This window comes from Cupressus sempervirens, chromosome 6 (genome assembly GCF_028749045.1).
Source record: "Cupressus sempervirens isolate cs-2001-9-10 chromosome 6, ASM2874904v1, whole genome shotgun sequence".
NCBI lineage: Eukaryota > Viridiplantae > Streptophyta > Pinopsida > Cupressales > Cupressaceae > Cupressus > Cupressus sempervirens.
The window spans coordinates 45,994,677-46,021,789 of record NC_143123.1 but is presented as its reverse complement, the minus strand read 5'-3'; the positions used below and the strand labels follow the sequence as shown (position 1 = coordinate 46,021,789).

Here is a 27,113-nt window from a genome sequence, read left to right as displayed (position 1 = left end):
TTCGAATGGAAAGTGTCTATGCAAAATATTGGGGACAAAACATGCGCGAAGTCAAGATTGAAGTGATGATTATATGAGAGATTTGGGTGTTTTTGGAACTTAACGGTTGATAAGCAGGTCATCTATTAAGGCATGTCGAGCAGCTTCACGATTGCTAGTTGGAAAAAAATAAAAAGAGAGAAGATTTCTCAATTCAACAGCATAGCGGTAGAATTTTTTACATTGTATCTTATTTATATAATTTGAGCACACTTTGATCTCATAGAGATCACAATCTAAGATGGTCGAAATTACAATCCAATATTATCTTCAACCAAAGACATGGAAGATGCAAGTCATTCCAGGTACAAACATGTAAGGTGCAGATTCAGTCGGTCAATCATCAATTTGGTTCAACGAAATTCCAATATTGTGACTGGAAAAATAGGCAGAAACTAAACTAAAAGTATGGTCTGAGAAATATTGAATTATAAGCATATCAAAATAAACCAATTGACTAAAGACAGGTTGCTATTGCAATGACAAAATTGCTCATCAATGAAATAACAGGTTAGTAAATCCCTTCTAAATATATCACTGATGTCTTAAAGAGAAATTTTGTCGATAGATGTTTCGGTAGTTACAAGAGTTTCTAACATCTTAAAAGGCGCTATATGAATGCCATTAACGCTAGCTTCATCACCCTTAGAAGTGCACAAATTTAGTTCTATAATGATGGCATTGCTTCTTGATAACATGTACCAAACAACTATTTTGTCCAAATTGAGTGTGAGAAACACATCATGCGTCTTTTCCACTTTGATTGCTATATCAACATTGACTTCGGCCCTATAGATAGTGTTTTATTTAAGTTCCATGTGCAAAAGATGATTCATGCCATTTTCACCTAAGTTCCACAAAAAGCATTATACTCCCACCAGAATACACTTCATTCGTTTCAAATTTTCAATCAATTAAGTATTCGAGGACTGCAGGAAACTCGCACATTTGACACTGCAATTAACATCATTTTTAGGTAGAACGTTGTTTCTGCAAAAGCCGAAATTTTGAACCAATGCCAGAAAGTTGGCCCTCTGAGACCAAAGGAGAGCGACTCTGGACATTCATATTCATGTCATTATGTGCCAGGCCTTCTGAAACAAAACGTGTTGCATCTACTGGGCTTGTTAGAGCCAATCCATGAGCAAGTGTCGTGGCATTTTGACCTGAACTAGTTTCTTGTAAATGGGGAGCCTTAGAAGCACTGGTAGAAGCAGACTCACTTCCCATCAACTGCTCATGGCATTGAATTGAACTATTTATAGTTGGAATCATGTCTGCAAAATTGTCTGCGTCAAATTGCAATGCTTAAAACATGAGAAGATGTATTCAATATAATAGGTCAGGTTTTTGTTTGATGGAAAAAGGAAGAAAAAAAAAAAAAAATCTTAGCGAACGAAAAAATTTGGCTGTTACACAACAATAAAACTTGATAAAAACAAAATTCTGCTGATCATTTAGGCTATCCAGAAATTTGGTATGTTCACCTTGATCAGTGTTTGCAGTATTATTAAGAGAATTGCACCCAGTATTTTGTGTAGTTGCATCACGCATTGTCTTCTCATGGAGTTCAAGTTTTGTTATCAAGGAATCAATGAAATCTGCCATCGTACCACTTGCAAAAAGTAAAAATTATTTAGTTCAAAAAAGTGAAGCAGCAATTCTAGCACATTAGTTCATGTCATATCCAATAACAAACTTACATAAACAAGATCATACATAATGTATTAGTAAATGCAAATAATGAAAATAAAACAAGGCCACATACACCAAAGCACAATTAGAAAAGGATACATTATCTAGTCACATGGATGTTCAACTGTGACCACCAAGAATTTGTGAACATGTTACCAGAAAACACAAGAAAATGCTTTTAACATCTGCAAACTTCTAGGTAATTCCGCATGACATCAACTCATAAGTGCATATAATAATGCCTAGGTCTAGTCTGACACGAAGAATACCATAGACAACATATAAACAGTTAAGAAGTCTAGCGAGAACTTGGAATTAATCTATTATATGCCAGTCTAAATAAGCATAAGTGATGATCCTTGTAACATATATTCAATGTCACAAGGGAATAAGTATTAATCTAGCTTACTCCAAGATTGGAATAACGGAGACAAGAAAATAAGTTTCAAGAACAATTAGAGGATACTGCAGATAATCCAAGAGACTAGGGAGGTCAAACACCCCTAGGTTAACTAATCATCTGTATGGATGGTATGATCCAATATGAATTATGATATTGTTATCAGGATTCAAATGTGTAGTTTTCAAGTCAAACTCTTTGACTCATGTTTCATAAGAGATGGGTGCTTGTGAACCCACGAATCAATGAATTTGACTCTAAAATACACAGTTGAGTACTGATCGCAATGTCACAACAGCCTTGAAAAATACCCCCTACTTACCGACAATATGGATTGTTAGAACTATGCAATAATGCAGAGGCATCCATCCACCTTTAAGACTGCAATAATGCTAGGGCAAGATAATTTAAAACAGTTCTGTAATAACTAGAAAGGCAACAATACTCCAGTCTAGAGGCATCTTTGCTAGTCCAAGCCCTCAAAAGACCTTTGGTGAGTTCGAGTCAACACGAAAAAGTCATCTAGTGCCATGTTGACAGGTTCAATACCAGTTGAATTCATCACAAGTCATTGACTGTATCTTGATAGATTAAATGCCTGCTAGATTCATCAAGAAAATATGAGAATTTCATCTAAATAGAGATCATAACAAACTTGTCCAAACAATCACTAAACACATCATTCATTAATCACATGAAGGTGGCAGGAGCATTAGAGAGACCAATGACATCACAAGCCACTCAAAAGACCCATCTTAGTCTTGGAAGTTGTCTTCCATGTGTCCTCTGCCTGAACTCTAACTTGATAATACCCACTTTGTAAATCAGTCTTGGTGAAGAATTTGGCACCTTGAAGTTGATTCAAATGGTCATCAATGCAGGGAAGTGGATATCGATTTTTTATGATGATATTATTTAATGCCCGAAAATCAATGCAAAGATGCCAAGCTCCATAAAATGGTGAAGCACAGGGTATGTACTTGGTTTAATGAAACCTTTAGACAGTAAATCTTGAATTTGTCTTTTTATCTCATTACTTTGAAGAATTGATTGTTGATAGAATGGGGCATTAGGAAGAGATGCAGCAGGAATAATATCAATTGAGTAATTGCTTGCTAGTTTTGGGGGAAGTGGCTTAGGCTTCTGAAATACATGTGAATATTCTTGCAACAATTTTCCCAAACCAACTTGTGGTTTAGACAAAATGAAATTTGCTAAGTATCAGATTGTGGCCTTACGGAAACTAAGGTAACCTATTTTACTTGATTGTTATCTTTCTTGCATGTCTACAACTAAGCACTAGATTGTCAGTGCTCTTAGTACATTCTATGAGATATGTCTTATTATCTTGTTGCAGTGTATAAGTGTTATTAAAGGCATCATAGTGTGCTTTCCTATCATACTGATAGGGTTTTCCAAGTAACAAACCACAACAATCCATGGTGGTCACATGACATGTGATCTTATCAATGAATTTAGGACCAAATACAATATACACAATACAAATGCATGTCATCTATGAGGATGAATCATTATCCTGTTGTGAGGTTTTCACACCATCGCCCCAAAATTTTTGGGGACCCCCTTTTTCTCGATCGCCTTGGCAAATTTTTGAGTTGTCCAAAATTTTGAAAATTTTGATTCGATTTTTGAAAATTTTAAGTGGTAGGACACCTTCAGGGCCAGAGGGGAGAAGATTAGATCTATTTTCACCAGGTTTTAGCTTGATTTTCCAGAGTGGTCAATTTCATCCTTAGGCCAAATAAATTTAGAGTAACACTTGGCAAGATAAAATTGTAAAATTTGTACTTAGACGATTTCTATTGAAATTTTGGATATAACTATGTAAATTTGAATAATTTTCAAAAGGGAAATCTTTTTAGATTTGAGTTTTGGAAAATCTTAAATTTTTCTTTGGTGAAAATTTAATTTTGTGGAGATGAAACCAAATTGCAAAATCGATTTTAGACTCTAGAAATGATTTTATTTTTTGTCAAAAAACTTTTAATGGCATAGCAAAATCAATTTCAATTGAATTGCAAAAGATTGGCTTTAAATGGATTAATATTGCCTTGAAAACTCTTAAGTCTTTAATGAAATTAGTAATTTAATATTGAAAAATGGCTTTTGGCTACCCAAAATCCGATTTTAATGACACATTAATTACTAAATCTTCATTAAATGGAAATATTTAGCACCTCCAAGGCATTATTTATTTTCTTTTTGCAATTTTGGTCCAATTGGCAATTTTAAAAAATTAAATTTTCATCATGGCAAAGTTAATTTTGGTTAAGCATTTATTGTTGGGCCAGATTTATAATTTAATTTTTGTTTTTTTTTTTCCCCTCTAAGTCCAAGTCGGCCAGCTGGGGAAGGCATGTGGAGTTGGGTATAAGAGAACTTTCTCCTCTTCTCTCCTCACTTCTCATCTTCTCCTCTTTGGTGTTTGGTGATTTTTGGCAAGGGCAGTCTTCTCTTGTTTTTGGCAAATTTTTCTTGGAGCAGCTCTCCATCGTTGGGCGATTTTTCTTGCAAGTGCAGATTTCTCCTTCATAAGCGATTTTCCTAGGGCAGAATTGGCTCTTTCTTTTGGGCGATTTTTGTTGGAAGGCAGATTTTCATGGTGTTAGGCGATTTTTTTTGGCAAATTCTGATTTTTGTGGAAGGAGCTGCGATTTCTGCCCTAAATTGGGCGATTTTATTTGGGAAATTATTGAGATCAAAGGTCTGAAATTTTTGTGGACAAATGGTGGACAGTTTCAAATGTTTAAATTTCTGATTTGCAAGAGGGTTTGAAATTCTCAAGGTCTGATCCTAAATTCCAAAAGAGTCAAGATTTGGCTATTGGTAGAGGTGACTTTTAATCATTTAGAGTTGAATGGGTCCTTAAGCTGACTTCCTTCTTTTGTTCTAGTCTAAGGATTGCCTCCCTTGGTTCTGCTAGTCTAATTGTCCACCACTTTACCATCCCGTAATAGGGTGACGAGATGGAGGATGTTAGTACAAGCAAGAATCCTATAGGGACAAACACCAACAAAGACAAAGAGGATATGATGCCCAAAACACCTTTCTTCTCAAAAATGAAATGAATAACTAATACCAATGTCAGTATGATACATGTAAAGGACAAACTAAAGGAAGGATAATTCCCCTTGGCAAAGAATATACAGAAGGCGGTTACACGTCATAGCCCAGGCGTCGATACTTCCATTACAACCATGATGAGCGACATCGGAGCATCCCTTGATTTTGAAGATATCAAAGAAGAGGACATCAATGAAGCAAAGCTTGGATCGAGATTGGATGAGCTAGGAAAGGTTGCCATCAAGAAGAAACATTTGAATACCCTTTCCTCCCTAAATGCTTTGATTGGATTCGCAAAGGAATATGAGAAAGATCATGAGAAGACACTACAAGCAGCAAGCAACATGGTGAAACCAGCTGAACTCAAGATGACGCACACACCTTGTCCTCCTATAGAGGAAGTCAATGAAAGGCTAGCTAGGTTCATCGCCTTAGCTAAAAGAACAAAAGAAAAGGGAAGAGTCATATTAGAAGATCATTTAATGTAAGACCAAGTGGCAATTTCTCTTTCTTCTAGAATAGGACAAGTGTTTATTTATGATTGGCCGCCATTTTGGTGCCTTCTCATTCGTTGCCACTTTTCCACTTTTTTCATTGGTCCATTGACAAGGTGGCGTCTTCTCATTGGCCGATGGGGTGGAAACCCTAATTAGGGTTTCTAGGATTCAATCTAGATCGTCAATTTTGCTTCTAATCTCTACCATCAGTTGTAATTTTGGCGTCTATAAAAGGCCATTTGCTCTCATTTGTAAGGTCGGAGAAAATTGTTGCATAAGATAATGCCAAAATCGCTTTCTTTCTCATTGTTGTGACTTGCATGGTGATTAAGAGCCTTTGGTATTACTGCATGGTTTCTACTTCCAAATAGTTAGAGTAACATTTGTGAGGGAGTTATGTTGGAGGATTGTTGCCAAGATACTATCAAAATGGTTCTCTATTCATTGTTGTGACTTGCACGGTGGATATACATGATCATTTTGGTGTATTGCATGGTTCTTCTCATCTCACAAATTAAAGTAGGATTTCATTTCATGTTGTAGAGTAAAAGTAGATGGCTAATTGTATGATGTTAGTGAATGTTTGATAGGGATCAATACTAGACCACTAGCATCCTAGTGGCTTGTTGGGAAGCCTTGTGTGGCAAACTAGTTTATTTTTCCTTTGAATCATTGAATCTGTGAAGGTGGGGCCACTAGTTAGCTTTCATTAGATTCGACCCCCGTCCATGTGCTAACCTTTCCATCCATAGGAGTAGGAGTATAATAGTGAGTAGTTGAAGGAGTAGGAGTAGAATAGCGAGTAGTTGGGTAGTCGAATTTCACTCTAGGAAAGTTAGGAAGGTAGAACTCATTAGAACCATTTTTGCCTCCTCACGCAATCAACATTATCTGGTGCTACATCCTCCACCATCACCATCACCATCAACATCACCTGGCACTCATACAAAATCATCACCATCTCACCAAAAACCCAAGTCATCCTTGAATGAATAGCGTAAGGCCACCTACGTGATTACCAGCAAATCACATCGATAAAACTGAGCGAGTATCCACAAGTGTAAGGAGCATTGGAGTTATTCTCATATCCCATGAGCATTAACTTTTCAAGAGAGGAATTGTGCGTTTGATACTCCATATCAGATATTCAATTACTAATATGTTATGTAGTGATACAAAACTCGCATCAACATATCCTTCCATCCAAGTGAATATAGATGAGGATGTGGATCCATCGGCAAATGAAGTTTGTCAACAACAGACTTCACAATCAATTTTTTCTATGAACCATTATCTATCATACAATCCACATAGCAATCATGTGTCAAATGAGCACGAGTGACAAACAAATTGTCACATCCCCCTAAACTAAATTATGATTCATTATGGTGACCATATTTGAGTCTAACTTTATTCATCATAACTCCTATAATCCCTAGAAGTCTCAATGCAAATATATTTAATTTTATAATCATGAGACTACAAAAAAAAAATTCTTCAACCTAAAACACTCAAACTTTTCATGTCCATTCTTTTACAATAAGTACAAAACTTAGATTTCTTAGTATCGGATGAAGGAGATTGAAAAGAAGACGAAGGAGAATAACTTTTAGCGTTCGAAAATCTTTGTTGTGGTCAAGAACTCGATGCTTTCAAACTACCTATAGAAAATGAAGGCCGAGTTGCATGAGAATGGGCGACAAGCTTTTCCCTTGCTAGTTGGGCTTGATTGAGTGCAGCATCAAGTGTTTCTATGGTTGCATATTTTAACTCTCGAAACAAATGTTCTTGTAAGCCACTCTTGAGCTTAAGGATGAGAGAAATAGCTGGTTCTTGCACAGGGAGGAGTATTCATAGCTGATTAAACTGGTAGAAATAATTCTACACGTACATTTTCCTCCCTTGTTGCAGGTGAAGCCACTTTTTGTGCAAATCTTGCTCATAGTTCAAAGGATAGAATGTAACTTTTAACACTGTGGCTAGCTGATTCCAAGTGGTGATAGGGTCCTGAGCATATTGTCTCTTAACGACCAAACCCTTGGCATTGTCAGAAAGCTTTAGTTTCGCAAAAGGAACCTTCTCTTCATCAACAATCCCATTATAGGAGAACCAAGTCTCCATGTCAAGGAAGTCTCTCGTGACCATTTTACTTTATAACTGTAATAACTATTTCATTTGAAGTATGCCAATAATATTTTTTTAGTTTTTAGTTAACTTTGGTCATGTAGATTTCCTAATGAGAATAGATATGTATATCTCTTTTGTAATGGAAGTTTATAATTCTTTTGTGGAATATTTGGAAATGAATTACAATAGAAACTCTTCAGAAACTTGATGCATATTTATATTGAATTTGGATAACATGAGATTATTACAATGATGTGGATATCTAATTCTCCTAGATCAATGGATGTAGGAGCAGAAACCATCCTGCAAGTGGGAAAAGAGTATCATCAGCATAGGGATGCACGAGAAGACAATGAAAGTTGGGAATGCTATTTGGAGCTAGAACCTCGACTGTTGTCAGTTACTTTAGTTGGGGGTGTGGTATCTTGTTGCCGAGTTGGTCTAGCTAGTATTCTAGGCGTAGAGTCTCCTCGTTGATTATAATAAACAACCTTTGTAATCATTAGTTAATTGATCCTATGTTTTTATTTTTCTTGCCTTTAGTTCTATTAGGGATATTTCTCTATTGCTTTGCTTAATTCTTCAATAAATATAATTATATGCATAGAATATATGTATGTGCGTGTGTATATTTACATAAATATAGATATATAGATATATATGCACTCTTGAATATCATACATTATGCATTCTTTTAGCAACTACATTCTATGTGTCAATGTGTACATACATACATACATATATATATATATATATATATATATATATATATATATATATATACATACACAAACCAAGTGTGTGTGTGTGTGTGTGTGTAATTACATGTTTTTCTATGCTCGTTTAACCAAAGGCACGTTTTTCCCTCCCAATCTTAGATAATATCCAATTGCCTCCCCAAGCACTGCTTCTCAATAATGCAGTTTGTTTGTTTTATTTAATTGCCAAGAAAGGAAGAATCAATCTTCCTTTATACCCAGCAATGGTGCCCCTTCACCAAGGGTCACCACCCTTCACATGAGGCCCCATTAATTTAATAATTATATTATCGATGTAATTATTATATCAGAATAATTATATTATTACAATAATAATATCAATATAATTACTATATCATAATAATTATTATCACAATAATAATATAATAATTATATTCTGACAATAATTATATAATAATTATATTATCAATATAACTATTATATCACAATAGTTATATTAATACAACCATAGTTCAACTTATCATTGAGGGCCAAAAAAAAGATATCGACAAATATCGAAGATGAGTCAGGAACTTCTCAGGATAATATTGCAAACTTAAAAAATTGCTTGAATTTCATTGGAAATGCATTTTTTTTGGCAAAATTCAATAAAGAGATTCATCTAATGAGTCATTAAATGAGTAAACAAACCAAACAAGTTGCTCTAGGTATATATTAATGCAAATTGGATACAAAATCACATCCTCATGTGGAATGCCTAGTCTAATAATCTAAACTCTAAAGCAAACTAAAAATATCATAGTTTACTCATTGTCTGAGCCATAGCCATAGCCTTGGAATACTCATGAAAATCTACAAAAACTATCAAGAAAATATATATGCAAAATAGCATAGAGATACATTATATTAAGATAGTCCATGATGGTTATATTGACTGTGTTGATAACATACTACAAGTGTTGTAGGTATCATATGCATCTCCATCATACTATTTGCGAGAAAAAATTGTCTCATAGATATCTTTGAGAATCCAAGTATCATATTAGGTATGTATATATCTAATCAATTCATCGTGCACATTGCTTGGAGTACTCATGAAAATCCTACAAAAATTATCAAGAAAATATATATGCAAAATAGCATAGAGATAAATTATATTAACATAGTTTGTGATGGTTATATTGACTATGTTGATGACATACTAAAAGTATTGTAGGTATCATATGCATATCCATCATAATATTTGTGAGAAAAAGTTGTATCATATGCATATCATCATGCTATTTGTGAGAAAGAGTTGTCTCATAGGTATCTTCAAGAATCCAAATATCATATTAGGTATGTATATATCTGGTCAATTCATCAAGCACATCACTCGAAGTACTCATGAAAATCCTACAAACACCATCAAGAATATAAAAATGCAAAATAGCATAGAGAAATAAATTATATTAAGATAGTCCAAGATGAATATATTGACTGTGTTAATGACATACTATAAGTATTGTAGGTATCATATGCATATCCATCTACTATTTGTGACAAAAAGTTGTATCATATGCATATTCATCATTATATCAGATTATCAAGAAAACCCTGAAAATCCTACAAATCGACCAGCAAACCATATTAGGCTTAGACGTTGTCAATTTATTGTTGAGAAGATAGCAATATATCTGCAATATTTTGGCAAATGGCGGCGATAACCGATAACTTGAAACTTATTGTCTATGATATCTTTGCATAGTTTCTCAACGTCCATAACTTCTTGCGAGAAGTTCACTTGTCAGCAAGATATCAAAAAGAAGTTGATCTACAAATACAAACTTTATGTAATCTATGTCGGCTTAAAGGAAGCCAACCAAAGCTACAATAACATTAACACTCCCTCTTAGCTAGAGAGGAATCCTTCTTGATATCGAGCTTATGTAGTAATATCCACCATGGCTACTCCCATAGGATGGGTCCATCATGACTACTCCCACAAGTGTAAATGCAAATGAACACAAGTGTTCATCTTTGAACCACTCAATGTGATGTCCTCATCTCATCATGACATTCACCATGGCTACTCCCAAAGGGTGAATCAATTAAGTCATAGAGTCTCATATGACCTCCACCATGGCTACTCCCATGAATGGAAATGTAAATGAACACAAGTGTCCATCACCGAATTACTCAATGTGATGTCATCATCTCATCATGACGTTCACCATAGCTACTACCAGAGGGTGAGTAAACACAAGTTTTAAGTCGTGGGTTCTCTCACATGACACCCACCACAGCTATTCCTAGAGGGTGGATCGACCATGGCTACTCGCAAAGGACGGAATATGGGGCTTTCACCTTAAAATTTTCTCTCAAAGAGAAGAATGCATTAAAGGGCTTCACCTCAAATTTTTCCATCTTAGAGAAAATACTACGACAAGCGCTTCACCTCAAATTTGTTCGTCTCAGAGAAAAAATGCATTATAGCATATTTATATAAATCATTGATGTTGAGGCTCCCTCTCAACAAGGGCTTCATTCTCTACAACTCCAAACTTGTCTCAAAAAAAGGACAAACTTAAGTTCGGCAAGAGGCTTGGCGAGAATATTAGTTGTCTATTCTTCAGTGCTAATGTATCTCAACCGAATAGCATTCATTTGCACTATATCTCTAATATAGTGATATCTGATCTCCACATGCTTTGACCTGTCATGAAATATAATGTTGGAAACTGCATCACTCTTCGTGAATCCCAAGCTCACCAAGTATCCATCTATCCAAGAATATCACAACCTAGGTGACGTATAAAGACCTTCCAACCTACATACATAGGAATCCATCCTAGGAATCACACTCCTATGACTAATCATTAGACAAACCATCTCAACATGGTCTACTCCCTCTAAACCAAGGTCAAGATCCTTGGACGTTAACTAAAGTAGAACCTCTAGTTGTGCTCTATGTCACAGAAGCATATCTTACTCACATGGTCCCAATCATGGAAGATATTTGCTACAAGAATGCAATCAGGTTTGAATTGTCTCCAATGACTCCAATGATCAACGAATCAGCCTACTACCTTGCTACTGCTAAGAGTTTAGGAGTTCCTTCTACAAGTCTGTTAGCAACATCAGTAAGTCCGTGAACAACTACAATAACATATGCAAGAGAGAAATGACCAAATTCTTCCAAGATCTTGATACGTTCTTTCTTCAATCCAACATCTTTGATAATTTCTCAAGATTACGAATTATGTGTTACAAGAATGATAGTCTCACAACATTTTTAGCCCTTTGATAAGCATATTCAACAATACCAGCATTGCCTTGTTGAAGGGCTACTATTCCAAGACTATACCAGTGAATTTTCTCATATATATCCTTTGTAGAAACAACACCAATGTGAATATTTCCACTCTCCAATGCTAAGTTAAGTCGTGCCTTTTCATCTTTGACAAAGTGAACATCTACTTCAAGGAACCCTTACTACTACAAGTAAGCAATCATTGCCTGACAACAAAGTTAAGAATTTTGAATCATGTTGTTGCATGTTGATGATGAATGGAAGTGTTTTGTAACCTCCTTTGCAAGAATTTGGAAGATTTCAAGAGGAGAAAGAAAGGATGAAACGACTATAAAAAGAAGGGTAATGGGATCCCCAAGATCCCTGAGAAAAAGGGACCAGCAGGAGGATGTTTTATTTGTGGCGGAGATTACTATGCAAAATAGTGTCCTCCAAAGATGTTTAGAAACCAGCCGCAACAGACAACCTTTCAACAAGGAATTCACATTACAATAGATAACAGGCAAATTGATTTTTTGATCACTCCCATAGGAACTATAGGTACCCTCTACAGTAATCCCACTTCTATTCTTATTGAAATATGTTTTTGGATCCTTGCATTTATCTTAGGATCTTGATTCTTGTGCAATGTTAATTTTGATTGCTTCTGGATTCTGCCTACAAAGTTTTGGATGGGCATTTGGAAGGAATGCAAGGTAGTGGGTACTCAAAATGGACCCCACATGCCATTTTATTTATTTATTCTTTAATCTAAAAAGCATCTAAACCCTAATTTTGACCAATAAAAAATGCATTTGGTCATTTGATGATCATTCATCCATCTCTCTAGCATTATTTAGGTACCACGATTGCATAGCTTGCCCAAGTATTTATAGATGAACAAGAGGCACTTGATCCATGTGACATGGACATAGCTAGTGGCACTATTGTTGGTTTAAATGAAGTTAAAGTGAAACCAAATGTTGACTTTGATTCCTATGAAGATGATGAAGATGAATTTGGTTGTTCAATATGAATTATATCTTCTAATTTAATTATTTATTGAGTAATGAAATTTTGATAATTTTGCAAAGCATGAATATGAAATATGAGGTATTTTATTTATAATTTTATAAGCAATTATGGACTTACAAGTATTGTGCTTCTAACTTCTTGATATTATACACTTGAAGTTTTCAACCAATGATGAATGAACATTGAGCATGTTAAATGTATGAATCTATGAATATACATACATACACATATATATATGCCCACAATACCAAAATCAGCCCATAAAAATTTTGGCAAACCTGGGAATCCAAATCCGAACCCAAATCTGAATCAGAACCAAGATCGACAACTAAGTTATTGACATTGGAGCAACTAAATGCTTTATATCACCTAAAATATTGGAGAAATTTCCTAAGAACGATGGAATTTTAGAAAATTCTTGGTTAGTGCAGTATGTCAACCAGTTGAGGGCAATGGTAGAATCACTGTTTGTTGAGGCCTGAGTAGCATTTCCTAAGTCTCCTACCAAAGTAAACTTATATGTAGCTCCCTTAAGATCATATGATGTGGTTCTTGGGATGAATTGGATATGGAGGCATCAAGCCAAATTAGATTGTTTTGTCAAGAAAGTGGAACACGTAGATGATGAAGAGAACCACATCTCCATTCACGGAGTATCTTGAGAAATTCAAGTGCAGCAGATTTCAGCAATGCAGCTTAAGAGAACTAGGCGGAAGGGATGTTTGATCTTTGTAGTTAAAATGGAAGAAGCTAGACATTCAAAGGAGGTAGTTTGCCATGATGATAAGCTGCTTTATGGGATTTCAACTCAAATATTGGAAGAACGTGTTATGGCATAATCTTTTGTGGAGAAATATATGTACCTACAAGATTTTCAAGATGTGTTCCTAGAGGAATTACCAGAGCCACCCCCTAAGAGGGTGGTTCACTTCTCCATTGACCTGGTACTCGTAACTGAACTAGTTTCCAAAGCCCCTTATACAAAGTACACAAATGGAACTCAAGGCACAACTACAAGAATGACTCTCTGAAGGATTAATCAAACCAAGTGTGTCTCCTTGGGGAGTGATGGAGCTCTAATTTTTACAAAATTGAAAATTAAGACCTCCATTATTTATCTTTTGGATCATTAACATGTTGCCACTAGGACTAATCTTCATATTTGATTAATTATGATAATCTTTTCCTTTGTCCTCATGTCTCATTTCCATGACTTCATAGCACTTTTTTGTATAAGTTAAATGTAATGGTATCAGCTTTCTGCGATTACACTATTTAGATTACATGTAATTCTGCAGATGAGGTTGACTAGATCTTCATGTAGCAACTTCTGGTCATTTGAAACAAAGTCCTTGTTGTTTCCTCCTATAGAAAGAGTAGACTTTGAAGATGATGATTCATCCTAATTAATGATCCCACAAAATTAACCAAATTACGAAGGAATATATCAAGATAGTGTTTCCTGTGTCTGTAGGAGAGCATGATGTTTACTGTCATATGGCTTGTGCAGATATATAAACAATGAGGCATCAACTAAGAGAAAGAGCCAACACTGAATCATATTTGCCCAGAATGAGAATATATAAAGAATCTCAGTAATGACAAGAAAAATAATGGTAAACACAAAACACATACACAATCTGGAATCATAAACAAAGCAGGTTAGCTTTTCAGAAAAATCTTCAAAAGAAATGTGTTCTCATATAATACAGTGGTAGCGAGAAGACATAGGAAGCTGCAGAATGGGGTCTAAGCAATCAGACAAAAGAATGAGACTCTCAACTCTTTACTATGTCCTGCTGAATACATATAAAGCTATGTCACCATTCACTCTGTTTGTACTGAATTCATGTATCAAAATCCAGTTGAAGTTCTTGATTCTGGAGCAGCAGATTACTGGTGTCTTCATCAACTTCTTGGGTTTCAGTGGTACTGTTGGTGATCTCAGAAAAGGAATGATATTGGACGTTACGCCACTGCATCTAATGCTAGAGCAGAAGAGAGTGAAGTCCACTTATTGAAGGTGTTTTACCATGCTTAGAATAAATCTGGAACAATTTATATGCTCCGTCAATGGCTCTCTCTGAGATTCTACAAGAAGTAGAAAATGTTCATTTGCAAGAATATGTCATGCAAGCTATCATATCAAGACAATATGAATTGGAACGAACAGAACAAGCAAGCATCAGACTACATGATAACATGGAGAGATGAAATATTATTGGGAGCATGCACGCTGGAATGGTGGAGTTCTTAATTTCCACGTCTTATAGAGTCGTCTCAGCATGAACAATATATTTATGACTTCAATCATTCTCTAATAAATTTATTTCTAATTGGTTTTTTGTTATCGATGCAGGCATACAGAGAAATACGGAAGCATCCATGGCTAGACAGGATATGATTTGGGACATCAAAGATATTATACTCAAGGGTAATATCAACTTTCATATAATTAATCTCTGCCTCAATACGGCATGGCTGTAAGCGGCTTTGGTGGTTGGAGAAGATGCAAATATTTTCAAATCGAACACTGAAACATTCATCCGACCATCTTTATTACTACTAGCTATCAGAAATGGAGGCCCAAATACACTGAACAGGTCGAAGCCAGTCTGAACGCACAAATGCGGATGAGGAGCGGAAGAATTTTTAACTGGAGGCCCTCGAATATGGAGTCAAATTGTGAACCACATTGTCATTTATATCATAAGACAGAACGATCAGAATGGGTTTTTATTCGAAGTAACCCTCTCGCCAATTTGGAGAAAGAAAATTGACCCAAAGTATATTTCCTGAGGATTCAGGAATATTTATATTTATAATCCATGGTTTACTTAAGGCGGTAGTTTGGAATTGTTAGCCCAAATAAGTTACGTTTAATGGGAGTTATGTGATTAGTTTGGAAAAGTCAGATCAGTTGGCACTAACTGAGTTACTCTATATATTTATTAATATGAGATGCAAAATACACAATTCATATAGAGATACAATTTCCTTAAAAAATTAAATATTCATATTACTATGCACTCTTGATATATTTGAAGTAAGCTCGTTAATTCCAAATTATTGAGTTAATATATTTATATGCGATTATGGAGTCAAACTACATTGGATGGATCATCCGCAAGGTCTCCAGTGCAATTTTATTTCCAGCATGATCTATAAGCGTATCTATTTTATTTATTTGCATTAGAGTTTAAATTATTATAAAGTTGTATCCTTTATAAATATTTTTATTAATTTCTATAAATATTTTAATGTTTGGATAAGTAGATTGAATGATTATTCTAAACTTGATAAACATAAATATTGCGAAATATTTAATTGTTTCCATATTTATGTCTAGTTTGTCTCCATATCACGAGTTAAAATACATCCTAGACTAGTTTAAAATTGTGTTCGTACAATTGATTTGTAGCGTCTGGATTATAAATTTATTTATAGTTTAAATACATGGAACTTTATAAAATTGTATATTTCAACTTATAATATTGACTCTATTTGCCCATTCAATTAAGCATTGGTCTTTATATTACTCTTAGATTCATAATGCATATGCTGGCAATTGTTTCATTTCTTTCCTTTACAAAATTAATATATTCATTTGTTGCATTTATTTATTTTTATTTTAAAGACATTCATATATTCATTTTATTATTGTCAGTTCATAATTTGCAAGTTTAAAGTTTTCTATAATTCTTTTCGTTAGGAAAACTTTCATTGCATTCACATTCTAATTGATCTGCTATAAGGATCTTGGATTTAAGTGATTTATTCAAGATCAGGTACACCCACCTGGGCCTTGCAAAGCCAGAAGCGCAGGGAACTCGAATTTCATTGTTCAATTCCGTCAAGTTGGCCATAACCCGTTGGATATCCCAGCATCGAGTTGGCGAGTTGGCGAGTCTTGTAGGATTCCAATCTAGGATTTTGGGAACCAATAGGAAGCACTAGTGATCTTTGTAAAAAAGAAGGGTGAAACCCTTAGCCTCTATATTGACTATAGGATGTTGAATAATGCCACCATTAAGAATAGGTAATCATTACCCAAAATTGATGACTTGTTCGATCAATGAGAGGGGCAGTGGTCTTTTCCAAGATAGATCTATGATTTGGCTATCATCAATTAAAACTAAATGAGGAAGATATCAATGCTCCAACTATTAGACTAATTAGCTATTTCCTAATTAACTCTAGTTGCTTAAGTTAAACTTTAGGCATCCAATAATTAATTTCTTTTATTAATTATTATGATGTAACCTAGGTTAGACCTTTTTAGGGTTTTGATCTCCTTCATAAGGACAATCTCTCATTGTAAACATTCATTCACTTTTGGTAATAGCAATCTTTCTTTTTGCTCATCAAGAATGTCTCATCTATGGATCTGGCAATTCCTGCCTCCATAGCCTTTTGCTTCTTTCTTTTGTATCACGTTTTTGCATGCAGGTGACTTTTGGTAGCTGTGGGGTTGATCTTTTATCAACTTCAACATGGTAACAGAGCTCCACATCTTCATGCCCTTGTTCTATTCGTGAGAGATTTGGCATCGAATTTGACATTGGTTTTCAGATCTAAGCTTTCAAAAAAAATGATTGGATCTAGGGGGTCACTGATTGTCGAGGCACTTTGAGCAAAAACGAACATCACCGTTGAGCTCAGAGCGCTCGAAAACCCCCATTTCCATATAAAATACATCCAATTTGGACGCAATTGAAATCTGAGGCAAATTTGTTTTGCACCTAGATCATATTGACCTGCACGCAAAATGAGGCAGAATTATGAAGGCACAAGTTTGTGACTTGTTTTTGGATGGATGCTCCTATTGCGTCTTTACTTCCAATGTGTGTGAACTTTCCATTGCCACCATTTTTTTGCTTTGTATTTGGCCCTTTGACAACCCACTAGACCACCTCCTGATCTCGGTCTACATTCAAGCTTGGTGTTTGTTCGGGAAGTGAGTTCTTTGACTACATTTTGTTTTGATTGGGATGGTTTTTTGAATGATTGTTGGAGGCTGAGAAAACAGCTTTCCAAATGTACCTATCCACGGCTCATGTTTTTCAACACCAATGGCAGTTTCCAAATACTTTAGTGGGTTGATGCATTGTGACAGTTTTTTGGACTGTCTTCATTAAAGGCAGTGGTTTGCAGGTAGAGTCTATGCCATCAATCATGGCATGTCTACTCTGTTTTTGGGTGGCACGCTTTGTCTCAACCATCCTTCCTGTGCCTCTATTTTGAATTTATTGGAGTGGTTTGGTGGGCGTGATTTTTGGATTGTCTCAGGCAACATTTTATGCCTTGGAGAATGCATGTGTATGCATCCAGAAATGGACAGTGGTCTTTTGCATTTAAAAGGCGCTTCAGCCTTCTATGCATGCAGCACCGTGGGTCATGGCCTCCAATCACAAGCCGCCTTTTTTGATTGGGCCGCACATCCTGCAAAAAAAAAATGCATGATATTTTGGGATGATTTGGCGCTACTCCCTGCCCCATGCTCGTGATCTGTGTTTTTGGAGTTTGGCAGTTTTTTGGGTCATTAACTCCTTTTTTGCATTTGTTAATGTGATCAGAGTGGGCAATTTCTTGTTTGTGAAGTCATGTTTGGCCTCAATTTTGGCACTTGCATCAGCTTCTCTATATGACATGTATGCCAATGCTCAACCTCCACCTTCGTGTGCTCTCCCAACATGCCATACCAAATACGTCCATGTCATCTCAACAATCCTGTCAAAGAGATCTCTACTGGAGCAGAGCTCCATCATGAGCCAGAGGTAGTAATCGTCCTCATAAACATCATGGAGCTCAAAATGATGATCTCATTGTTGAGGTGCACTCCCTGTCGAGAGAGTCGGGTAGACCTCCTTGCATATGACCTTGCAAATTAGTGGTGGAGGAAGCAACAGTCAACAGCTCTTCTTTTTTTGGAGAAAGCCTGGGCTTTGGGATTCCACCCACTCCTTAATCACATGCCTTTTTTTAAGGAGGGAGCGATATTTCTTCACAGGAGCGCGATCATTAGAGGGCACATGTTTTCCCAAGCAAATTTATATTGGACAAAATAATCCTTAGACACGACCTTCTGCAGGCATTTTTGACAAGTAATCTCTGGTTTGGGAGCATGGTCTCCATATTCGTAATGCAGAAAGAATGCTTCTTACTCTTGATGAGAAGAATTCTCGCTAGATATTGGATGGTTGACTTGCGGGCAATTTGAGAGCACTCACAATTTTTTTTGGTGAGCTTGGCCATTGGAGGAAAGGTCAACCTCAGCTAGCATCAATACACGTCATCTATAGCATTATGTTTGAGGCATCTTTTAAGGGGGATATCTTGCTCCTTGGTCCATGAACTTTGTTTCTATTGCTGGTCCAGAGAAGGAGCTGCCACTAGTTACTACGAACACTATTTTGTCTATTCTCGTTGTTGACTATCCGATGAACAAACTTTCCTGCTATATGTCAGATGATGGACAAGCTCTTATAACTTTTGAAGCTATGGCAAAAGCTTACAGATGTTTGGGTCCCTTCCTGTCACAAGAATTTATGGTGTGTGGCAATTTTTTGTTTTGGCAGCAACCACTGCTTTTGGCCTTCTTTAATACAGTGTTTTTGGCTATAAGACAATTTTTTGAATTCAACATGGGTTTCCCAAGTCACAAAATTCAGGCTCTCCAATCACCACATGTTTTGTTTATTGGCACATGTGGAACTTTTTTTTGGCCACCGGTTTTTTAATCTGGCACTAGCCCTTTGATCCGACAACAGTTACGTTTTTTTGACATCCTGCTTTGTTTCCGACAATTGCATTTTTTTTCTGACAAGGGTCATTTTTCTAGCATTTTTTTGCCTCGACGGTTGTTTGACCATCAAATTTGGGCTCTTCACTTGCTGATGTCAGTGCCATGCCAGCACTGCACATCACCACTTCCTGTCACCTCCTCGGCCTCTATTTGGACCTATCTTCACCTTTTTGCTCATATCTCGGGCATACAGACTTCGTTTTTTTGCAAACAAGATATCACCGGAAAGCTAGTTCTGAGCCCGTCACAATCGTACAATTAGTTTTTAGTTTTGATGTTGTTTTGATGGTTTTTCTGCTGTCAAAGTCCGGAGTTCCTATTTGCACTCTTGGAGACATGTCTTGAGCATCCGATCTCCAATTTGGGAATTCTTTATATCATTGATAAGCTCATTTCGAGCTCTTTCTAGTGATGCTGGTTGTTTTTCCATATTCTGCTCCAGGCACATTCTATTCAGTCTTCTACATTCTTGCATTGTGGTGGATAATTTGGTTGTTTCAAGTTTGGGGATCGATTTATTTGCTTCAGATGATTTGTTATGACTTGTACTATCTACTGTATTAGTCTTATGTCTCTTATGCTCTATTTAAACATCATTTGTATGCATTCTTGCAAATGCACTGAGATAAAGTACCTATCTGCATCTGTATTTTCGTTTTAGTTGTTTGTCTTTGTTTGCCTTCTGATTTGAGCAGTGTCATCTAAGGACACTCATGTAGATTATTGCATTCTTGGGATTCAACATGTCTTGTGCCTTATTGTACATGCACTACTCTGATAAAGTGCCATGGGGGGTTGATGTTTGCCTTAGTTTGCCATCTTCCTTTGTCCAGTGAGTGTCCCTTCCGTGACATTAGCCTCATGACGTGTCTAAGATTGATCACCTCAATACACACATATGTATTCTTTTGTGCATCTTGATCGTGGTTCCTTGACATGTAGTTTTTTTGGCCCACTTTTTCCAGTTGCCTGTCACCTCACCCTTGTCTACATCAGGGGGGTTCGTCTATTGTTTCTCATGCTTCCTTGGTTCAATTGATTAGCTCTTCAGGCGTTGGTGTTTCATGCCATCTGTATCTTCGAGTTCAGTTGTTTGCCTTTATGTGCCCCCTAATTCAATGGAGATTATAGTCTTCTCTACCTGGTCAAGTTCTATTACAGCGGAGTTTTTTTTTTCAAATCAACAATTATTTTTCGACAAAGCTCTGCAGCTTCTACATGCTTTAGTGATGTTCTTCATGATCATCTCTTGTTCCTATCTTCTGGGACATTCCCTAGTTTGGAGGCTTCTTCAGTCTTTCACTAGTTTCTTTCAGCATGTTTTTCATCTCTTTTTGGAGTAGGGTTTTTCCCATATGGTTTTCTCTATTTCTCCTCTTTTCCGAGATTTGATTGTGCTTGGATACCTCATCGGGCCTTGTTTGTCGAGACCCAATTCTACTTTTAGTAGTTGTTTCTAGGTTTTTAGCTACTCCCTCAATTTATCTTAAGGGGGGGTGTTAGAGTAATTAGATATTTCCTAATTAACTCCAGTTGCTTAAGCTAAACTTTAGGCATCTAATAATTAATTTCTTTTATTAATTATTATGATGTAACCTAGGTTAGACCTTTTTAAGGTTTCAATCTCCTTTATAAAGACAATATCTCCTTGTAAACATTCATTCAATTTTGATAATAGCAATCTTTCTTTTTGCTCATCAAGAATGTCTCATCTATGGATCTAGCAATTCCTGCCTCCATAGCCTTTTGCTTCTCTCTTCTATATTCAAAGACTGTCTGGACAAATTTGTTTTAGTATTTCTTGTTGATGTCTCAATTTATTCAAGGAATGAAAAGGAGCAGCATCAACATCTTCGCATTATTCAACGTTTGAGGGAGCAGCATCAACATCTTCGCATTATTCAACGTTTGAGGGAACACAAGTTATATTGAAAGCTATCCAAGCATACTTCATTTCAAAATGAGGTGCAATATCTAGGATATATTATCTCTACAAGAGATATTGTTGTAGATCCAAAAAAACTAAAACTATAATAGTATGGTATATTCCCTAAAATGTCCAAGAAGCAAGAAGTTTTATGGGATTAGTAGGATATTATAGAAAATTTGTGATTAACTTCTCTCATATAGCATGCCCAATTACCTCCCTTTAAAGTGAAGATAAAAGATTTGAGTGGACAAATAAGTGCTAGAAATCCTTCAAATATTTAAAGGAAAAGCTAACCATTGCACCCATACTCAAGGTCACTGACCCAGCAAGATAATTTTCCATAGTTATCGGTGCCTCAAAGGAATGTCTAGGAAGTGATTGTTTATGAATCAAAAAAACTAAACTATGAACAAAACTATGCACCTCATTAACTAGAGTTAGCAACTATTGTCCATGCCCTCCAAGTACAAAGACATTGTCTTGGAAAAACTTTCAAACTTGGTCAAACCACCATGGCCCAAAGTATATTTTCACCCAACCTAACTTGAATACCAAACAAAGGAGATGTTTGGAGTTGATATTCAATTATGACTTTGAGATCAACAATATTAAGGGAAAGAAGAATAGGTAGTTGATACTTTAAGCCACAAGAAGCATATTGGAGCAATGATGACTAATTTCAAAATCAAATTTCTTCAAGAATTGGAAGGGGACAAGTACTATAAGTAGGTTAGAGGAACAGTGCAAAGAGACCCTCATGATTTCAAATATGAAGGTTTTCAAATTGAGCAAGATGGACTATTGAGATATCAACGAAGGATGTATGTACCCAATTCTCCTGAGCTAAGAAGATTAGTTCTTAAGGAAGCTAATTTTGTACATTATTTAGGGAAACCTGATGTTACTAAAATGTTAGCTGACATCAAACCCTTATATTTTAGGAAACGGATGAAAAGTGATATCACCAAATTTTGTGGCATGTTTCCTTAAATGCCAAAGACAGAGTTCAAAATCTCGTTCTCTGCCACTTATCGGCGAGACATAAAAATATTTTCTAGGCAAATATCGGAGAGAAATCGACAACTTCTCGATAAAATATCGAGAATTTTTAAAATTACTTAAATTTAATTTAAAATGCATTTTTTTCACAAAATTCAATAAGTCAGTAAATGGGTAAACAAACCAAACAAGCTGGTCTAGATATATATAAATACAATAAGTAACAAAATTGCATCCTCTTGTGGAATGTTGATGTAGTCAGAGACTCTGAACTCTAAAGAAAACTACAAATACTGAAATGTCTTTGTAAAAATTTAAGAAAATACAAATGTCATGTTCAATATGAAACTAGCCGTTTGTGGTGATGTTGGTGCTAGTGTTGGCCTTGGCAATGACTCCTCATCCTTCTCATCCTCACTATCATTGTACTCACTGTCAATGTCCTCACTCTCACTGCCCTTCCTGAATGTCGTCCAGTCCCGCTGCAAAACCCTCCTTCTCCATAGCTTGTCTCTCCAACTCATATATGTCATCCTCAATGGACAATGAAGGTTTCTCCTATGTTGTCCAATCACCAAAAGGATTTATGTCATCCAAATCAAGTGGCTCAGCTGGTGCTGACTATACCTTTCTTATGCACAAGTTGAGATTAAAATGCACAAAGATAAGGTCATTTAGGCATTTTTGTGCCAACTTGTTCCAATTCTTTATGTGAATGGATTCAAACAAGCTCCAATTACACTGACAACTGGATGACATAAGATGCGAAGAGCAAGCTTTTGCAGATTTGGGACATTTCCACCCCAATTTCACCACCAAGCATTTGCAAGATAAATATTAATGAATTAGAAACCAAGGTGAGGACAAGTTTTTGTAGCTTCGTATTTATCTACTTATCATGCATGTGAAAGACTCCAAATTTTGAATATTGTACCTAGGGTTTGAGTGTGTTTGCCTCTCTTTGCCAAGGTTGAGGAGAATAGTTTGCCCGTTTGTAACAAACAAATTTTCTTAACTAAAAAGATTAGAGCTAAAATCTGATTTCAAGTAGATATGAAAGTAATACTTCAACTAAACTACTGAAATATAACATCTTTAACTCCATTTCATGGGATATTAACTGAAATAACTACCAACTAGAATAAGTGTTTTCTATCATCTTTAATGAAGTAACTTAAATCATTACTATTCATACTATGATATTCGATATTCACAAGAGAAAGTAAATGCATAGCAAGGGATAGAGAAAGAACATACAAAGCTAATTGGAGAGTCTTGAACTTGTTGTGCAAGCCTCGGCTTTTGGGTAAGAGGAGAAGCATTAGCTTAGGCTTAACCTCCCAACCACGGACCATATCAATCCTCACACAATCTTTTGATAAGAAAAGCCCTCCCTACCTTGAGGCTAGGTTTGGGGCACTATTTGTCCAGTCATCCGAGCAATATCAGTGTTTAGAATGTTCGCTCAGTAATAGACAAACATGTATAATTATCTAGCGCCACTGACATCTTCCAATCTATAGAAGGCAAGCATGCCTTTAACGACCTTGGCCAAGGTTTTTGGATGGGTTTCTAATACCCAATCACTGCCACTTGACTTGACAACAGGGTGAAATAAATGGACATGCATGAGCTATTAAATGATTCGTTAAAAATAATAAATTTATTGTATCAAATCTGATTCTATTTTCTTGTTCCTGTACAACTTTCTCTCACCTCTTCACCCATTTCTGGCCATCTAGTCGGGTGAGTCCTAGGTGTAAAATCATGGAGGGTATCAATTCATTTGCTGAATCTCAGCCGTTGTAATTTAATACACATATATTTCAGTATTGATGTAATACAGTTCTTAAAGACTTCAAGAAACCTTAGAGGATATAACTCAAATTTGAAAGACTAGCTTAATCAAAGAGGAAAACATAGTACGAAATGTGTGTGTGGTTCAGTCTTAACATGGTGAAATAACTTGATGGGCTTGATCGAAGGTACTATTCGATAGACTTGAATTACATCAAGGCCGAGCATCATTATTTGGAAATGCTGAAATGCTATTCTTGCATCTATAGTTTCGAATGCAAAACATATATCAAAATAAATTTAGGAGAACCGATCACATAACCTGATCAATGGAAGATGTATCTTTGTTTAACTCTAAATGGCCAGCTCTCGAAGTCGGCTTCTTAAATATGGGAATTCAAGTTCAAATACCATTCAAAAATCAGAAATAGAACTCGGTTCTAGCTTTTCACATCAATCGCAGAAAAAGGAAAGAGATAAGAAGAGGGAATAGAAGTAAAATCCACTATCGGGGGGTGCTTGCTCTCCATCATATGTTCGGACATATATGCTTACAGAATAATGAAGAAGGCTTCAAGGAAGCCAACGATCTTGATAGACATTATAGAAAAGATAACTGGCTTCTTGGTTCACCGATTTTTAAAAGAAAAATGCCAAGTGTACTCCTCGTCTCTCACAGAGATTTATATTTATGAGGAAAGAATTCGAAGGTCTCCTAAAAAGAATAATTTACAATATATATATTTCCATGTATATATATTATTTTTTGAATGGTGACATCATATTATTATCTTGTCCAAGGTTATATCTATTAGGATACGCATATCTAAATACATATATAATTGGGAGATTATTTTATTTTCATATCCTCTCAAGGTATACGTATATTAATAGGGACGAGCTTGTATAATCTAACACTATGTTGGCACCTTACTCTTATAATATGTGCACATACATACATACATACATACATACATATGTATTGAAATGATGAGAAGGTCAACATAAACCATTAATGGTATGTATTTTGAATATGTTAAAATGTTGAATTTTTTTTTATAGTCCTATAGCTCATGCATGTCCAATGAATGTATCTTGTTATGCAGCTGTTTGGTCCTTACCAAGATAGCTAGAGGTCATACCTGTCGATCGAACAAATGGACTAATGTAGTGCCCCATTCCATAGATCCCGTTAAGCAATGCTTTTCCCCTTCGTCTGCTCCTGCAACCACCTGTGCAACATTTTCCTCAATAATAACAAGTTCCCATGATAAGTCCTTATCAACATATAAAATAGATAATAGTAAAGAAATTAGTAAATAACCATCATTCCAAAACCAAGCAACTGCTAACTACCATCATCAACATATGACAAGTAACAATTAACTGCCATCATCATTAAACAGTTATCATCATATAACAACCAATTTCATATGAAACAACAGTTACATATAACTACCCTTTTCACATGAACAAGAAAGAAAAGAAGTAAAACCAATAGCTTTTATTTAATTGACTCAACGGCTATAATAATCTTAAATAGGTCAAAATTTTGGGATGTAACACTTGCATTTTGATACACTTTCATCTCAGCCACAATGAGGTCTCTCACCGCAATGTCAAGTACCATCCCTTGCATGCATTCACTGAAGCCCTCCATGTCCTCTCCATTGGGAAAAATACCCCACTGCATGAATGGGTTGGTGGAGCTGATTGCTCCACCTCCTATCAATAATATCCCATATGGGCTGAAATTTTAGGCACTCCCCCCTGTACTTATTTCTTACAGCCTCTTTGGCCTTATCCATGGCCTCATAAAGGGACCCCATTGGGGTCTGTTCCCCATCTACCAAACAGAGAACTCTAACCAAGGGCTTCACCACCTACAATTGAAATGTAGAAAACAATTATAAATCAAAGAATAGGGTTATAAATTAATAATGAAAGACTTGATTAATAAGTACCAAAAAAAATTCAACTTTTGAAGTTTCCAAGTTACCTCCACAATTTTTGTAGCTTGATCAAAAAACTAGATGTCAAAGACAATGCATGCAACACTCTGTCCATCGGCCTTCTTTGAATAACTATTTTGGACACAAACATTTGCCTCTAAGGATTCATCTGAAAAACACTTTGCAACGTTAAAAAAATCATTGCAAATCTAAAGACCACGAGTCTAACCAACTCCTTTTCTTTGGTGAAGTCTCACGTGAAGCGAAGGACCCAAGGGTGATTGTAGACATATTTTGTTATCTTCCTTGCTTCCTCTACAACCAGTTTCACCCAATCCAATTTCTCTATATCCTCCAAAAGAAGGTCAATAACATATGCTGCACAAGGAGACCAAGAGAGTGTGTTATGCTTTTCTTGTAAGATCCTACCCGTTGCCCAATATGTCACTACATTGTTGGTTATGATTTGCACCGCATTTTCAGCCCTAACCTCCATCACAACATTCTCTAGCATTAGAGCCAAAGTCTAAGTCTTCTTTATCTTGTCTGAGGCATCCAAGGATTTAAGAAAGACTATTTGATCTTTGCAAAAAAACAAAAAGTTAATGATGGTATGGTCTCTTTCATCCGTCTATCCATTTGAAAGTATGGTGCAGCCATATACTATTTACATTGTAACTTTTTCTCTTCAACCACATCTTTACCCCTAGAAACAACTTCTTTGAGCAATGTACAAGAAGAAAATAAAAAAATGAGATTAAGT

General features: G+C 35.9%; 1 protein-coding gene across 11 annotated transcripts in view; it reads right to left on the bottom strand.

The window, feature by feature from the left end:
- Positions 1-550: 550 nt before the first annotated feature.
- LOC149551050 (uncharacterized) overlaps positions 551-27,113 on the bottom strand; it is a 124,061-nt gene continuing 97,498 nt past the window's right edge. For 7 of the 11 annotated variants that reach the window (XM_089786616.1, XM_089786615.1, XM_089786620.1 and 4 more), the window contains 2 exons: positions 1,527-1,654; positions 551-1,328 (listed from right to left, as the gene is read on the bottom strand). In XM_089786616.1, coding sequence (XP_089642742.1) covers positions 1,012-1,328; positions 1,527-1,654 — 445 coding nt within the window. In that variant the 3' untranslated portion in view covers positions 551-1,011. Of the gene's footprint in view, positions 1,329-1,526; positions 1,655-25,540; positions 25,631-27,113 lie in introns of those variants that run through there. The other 4 variants (XR_016352664.1, XM_089786617.1, XR_016352662.1 and 1 more) reach the window with 4 other exon arrangements.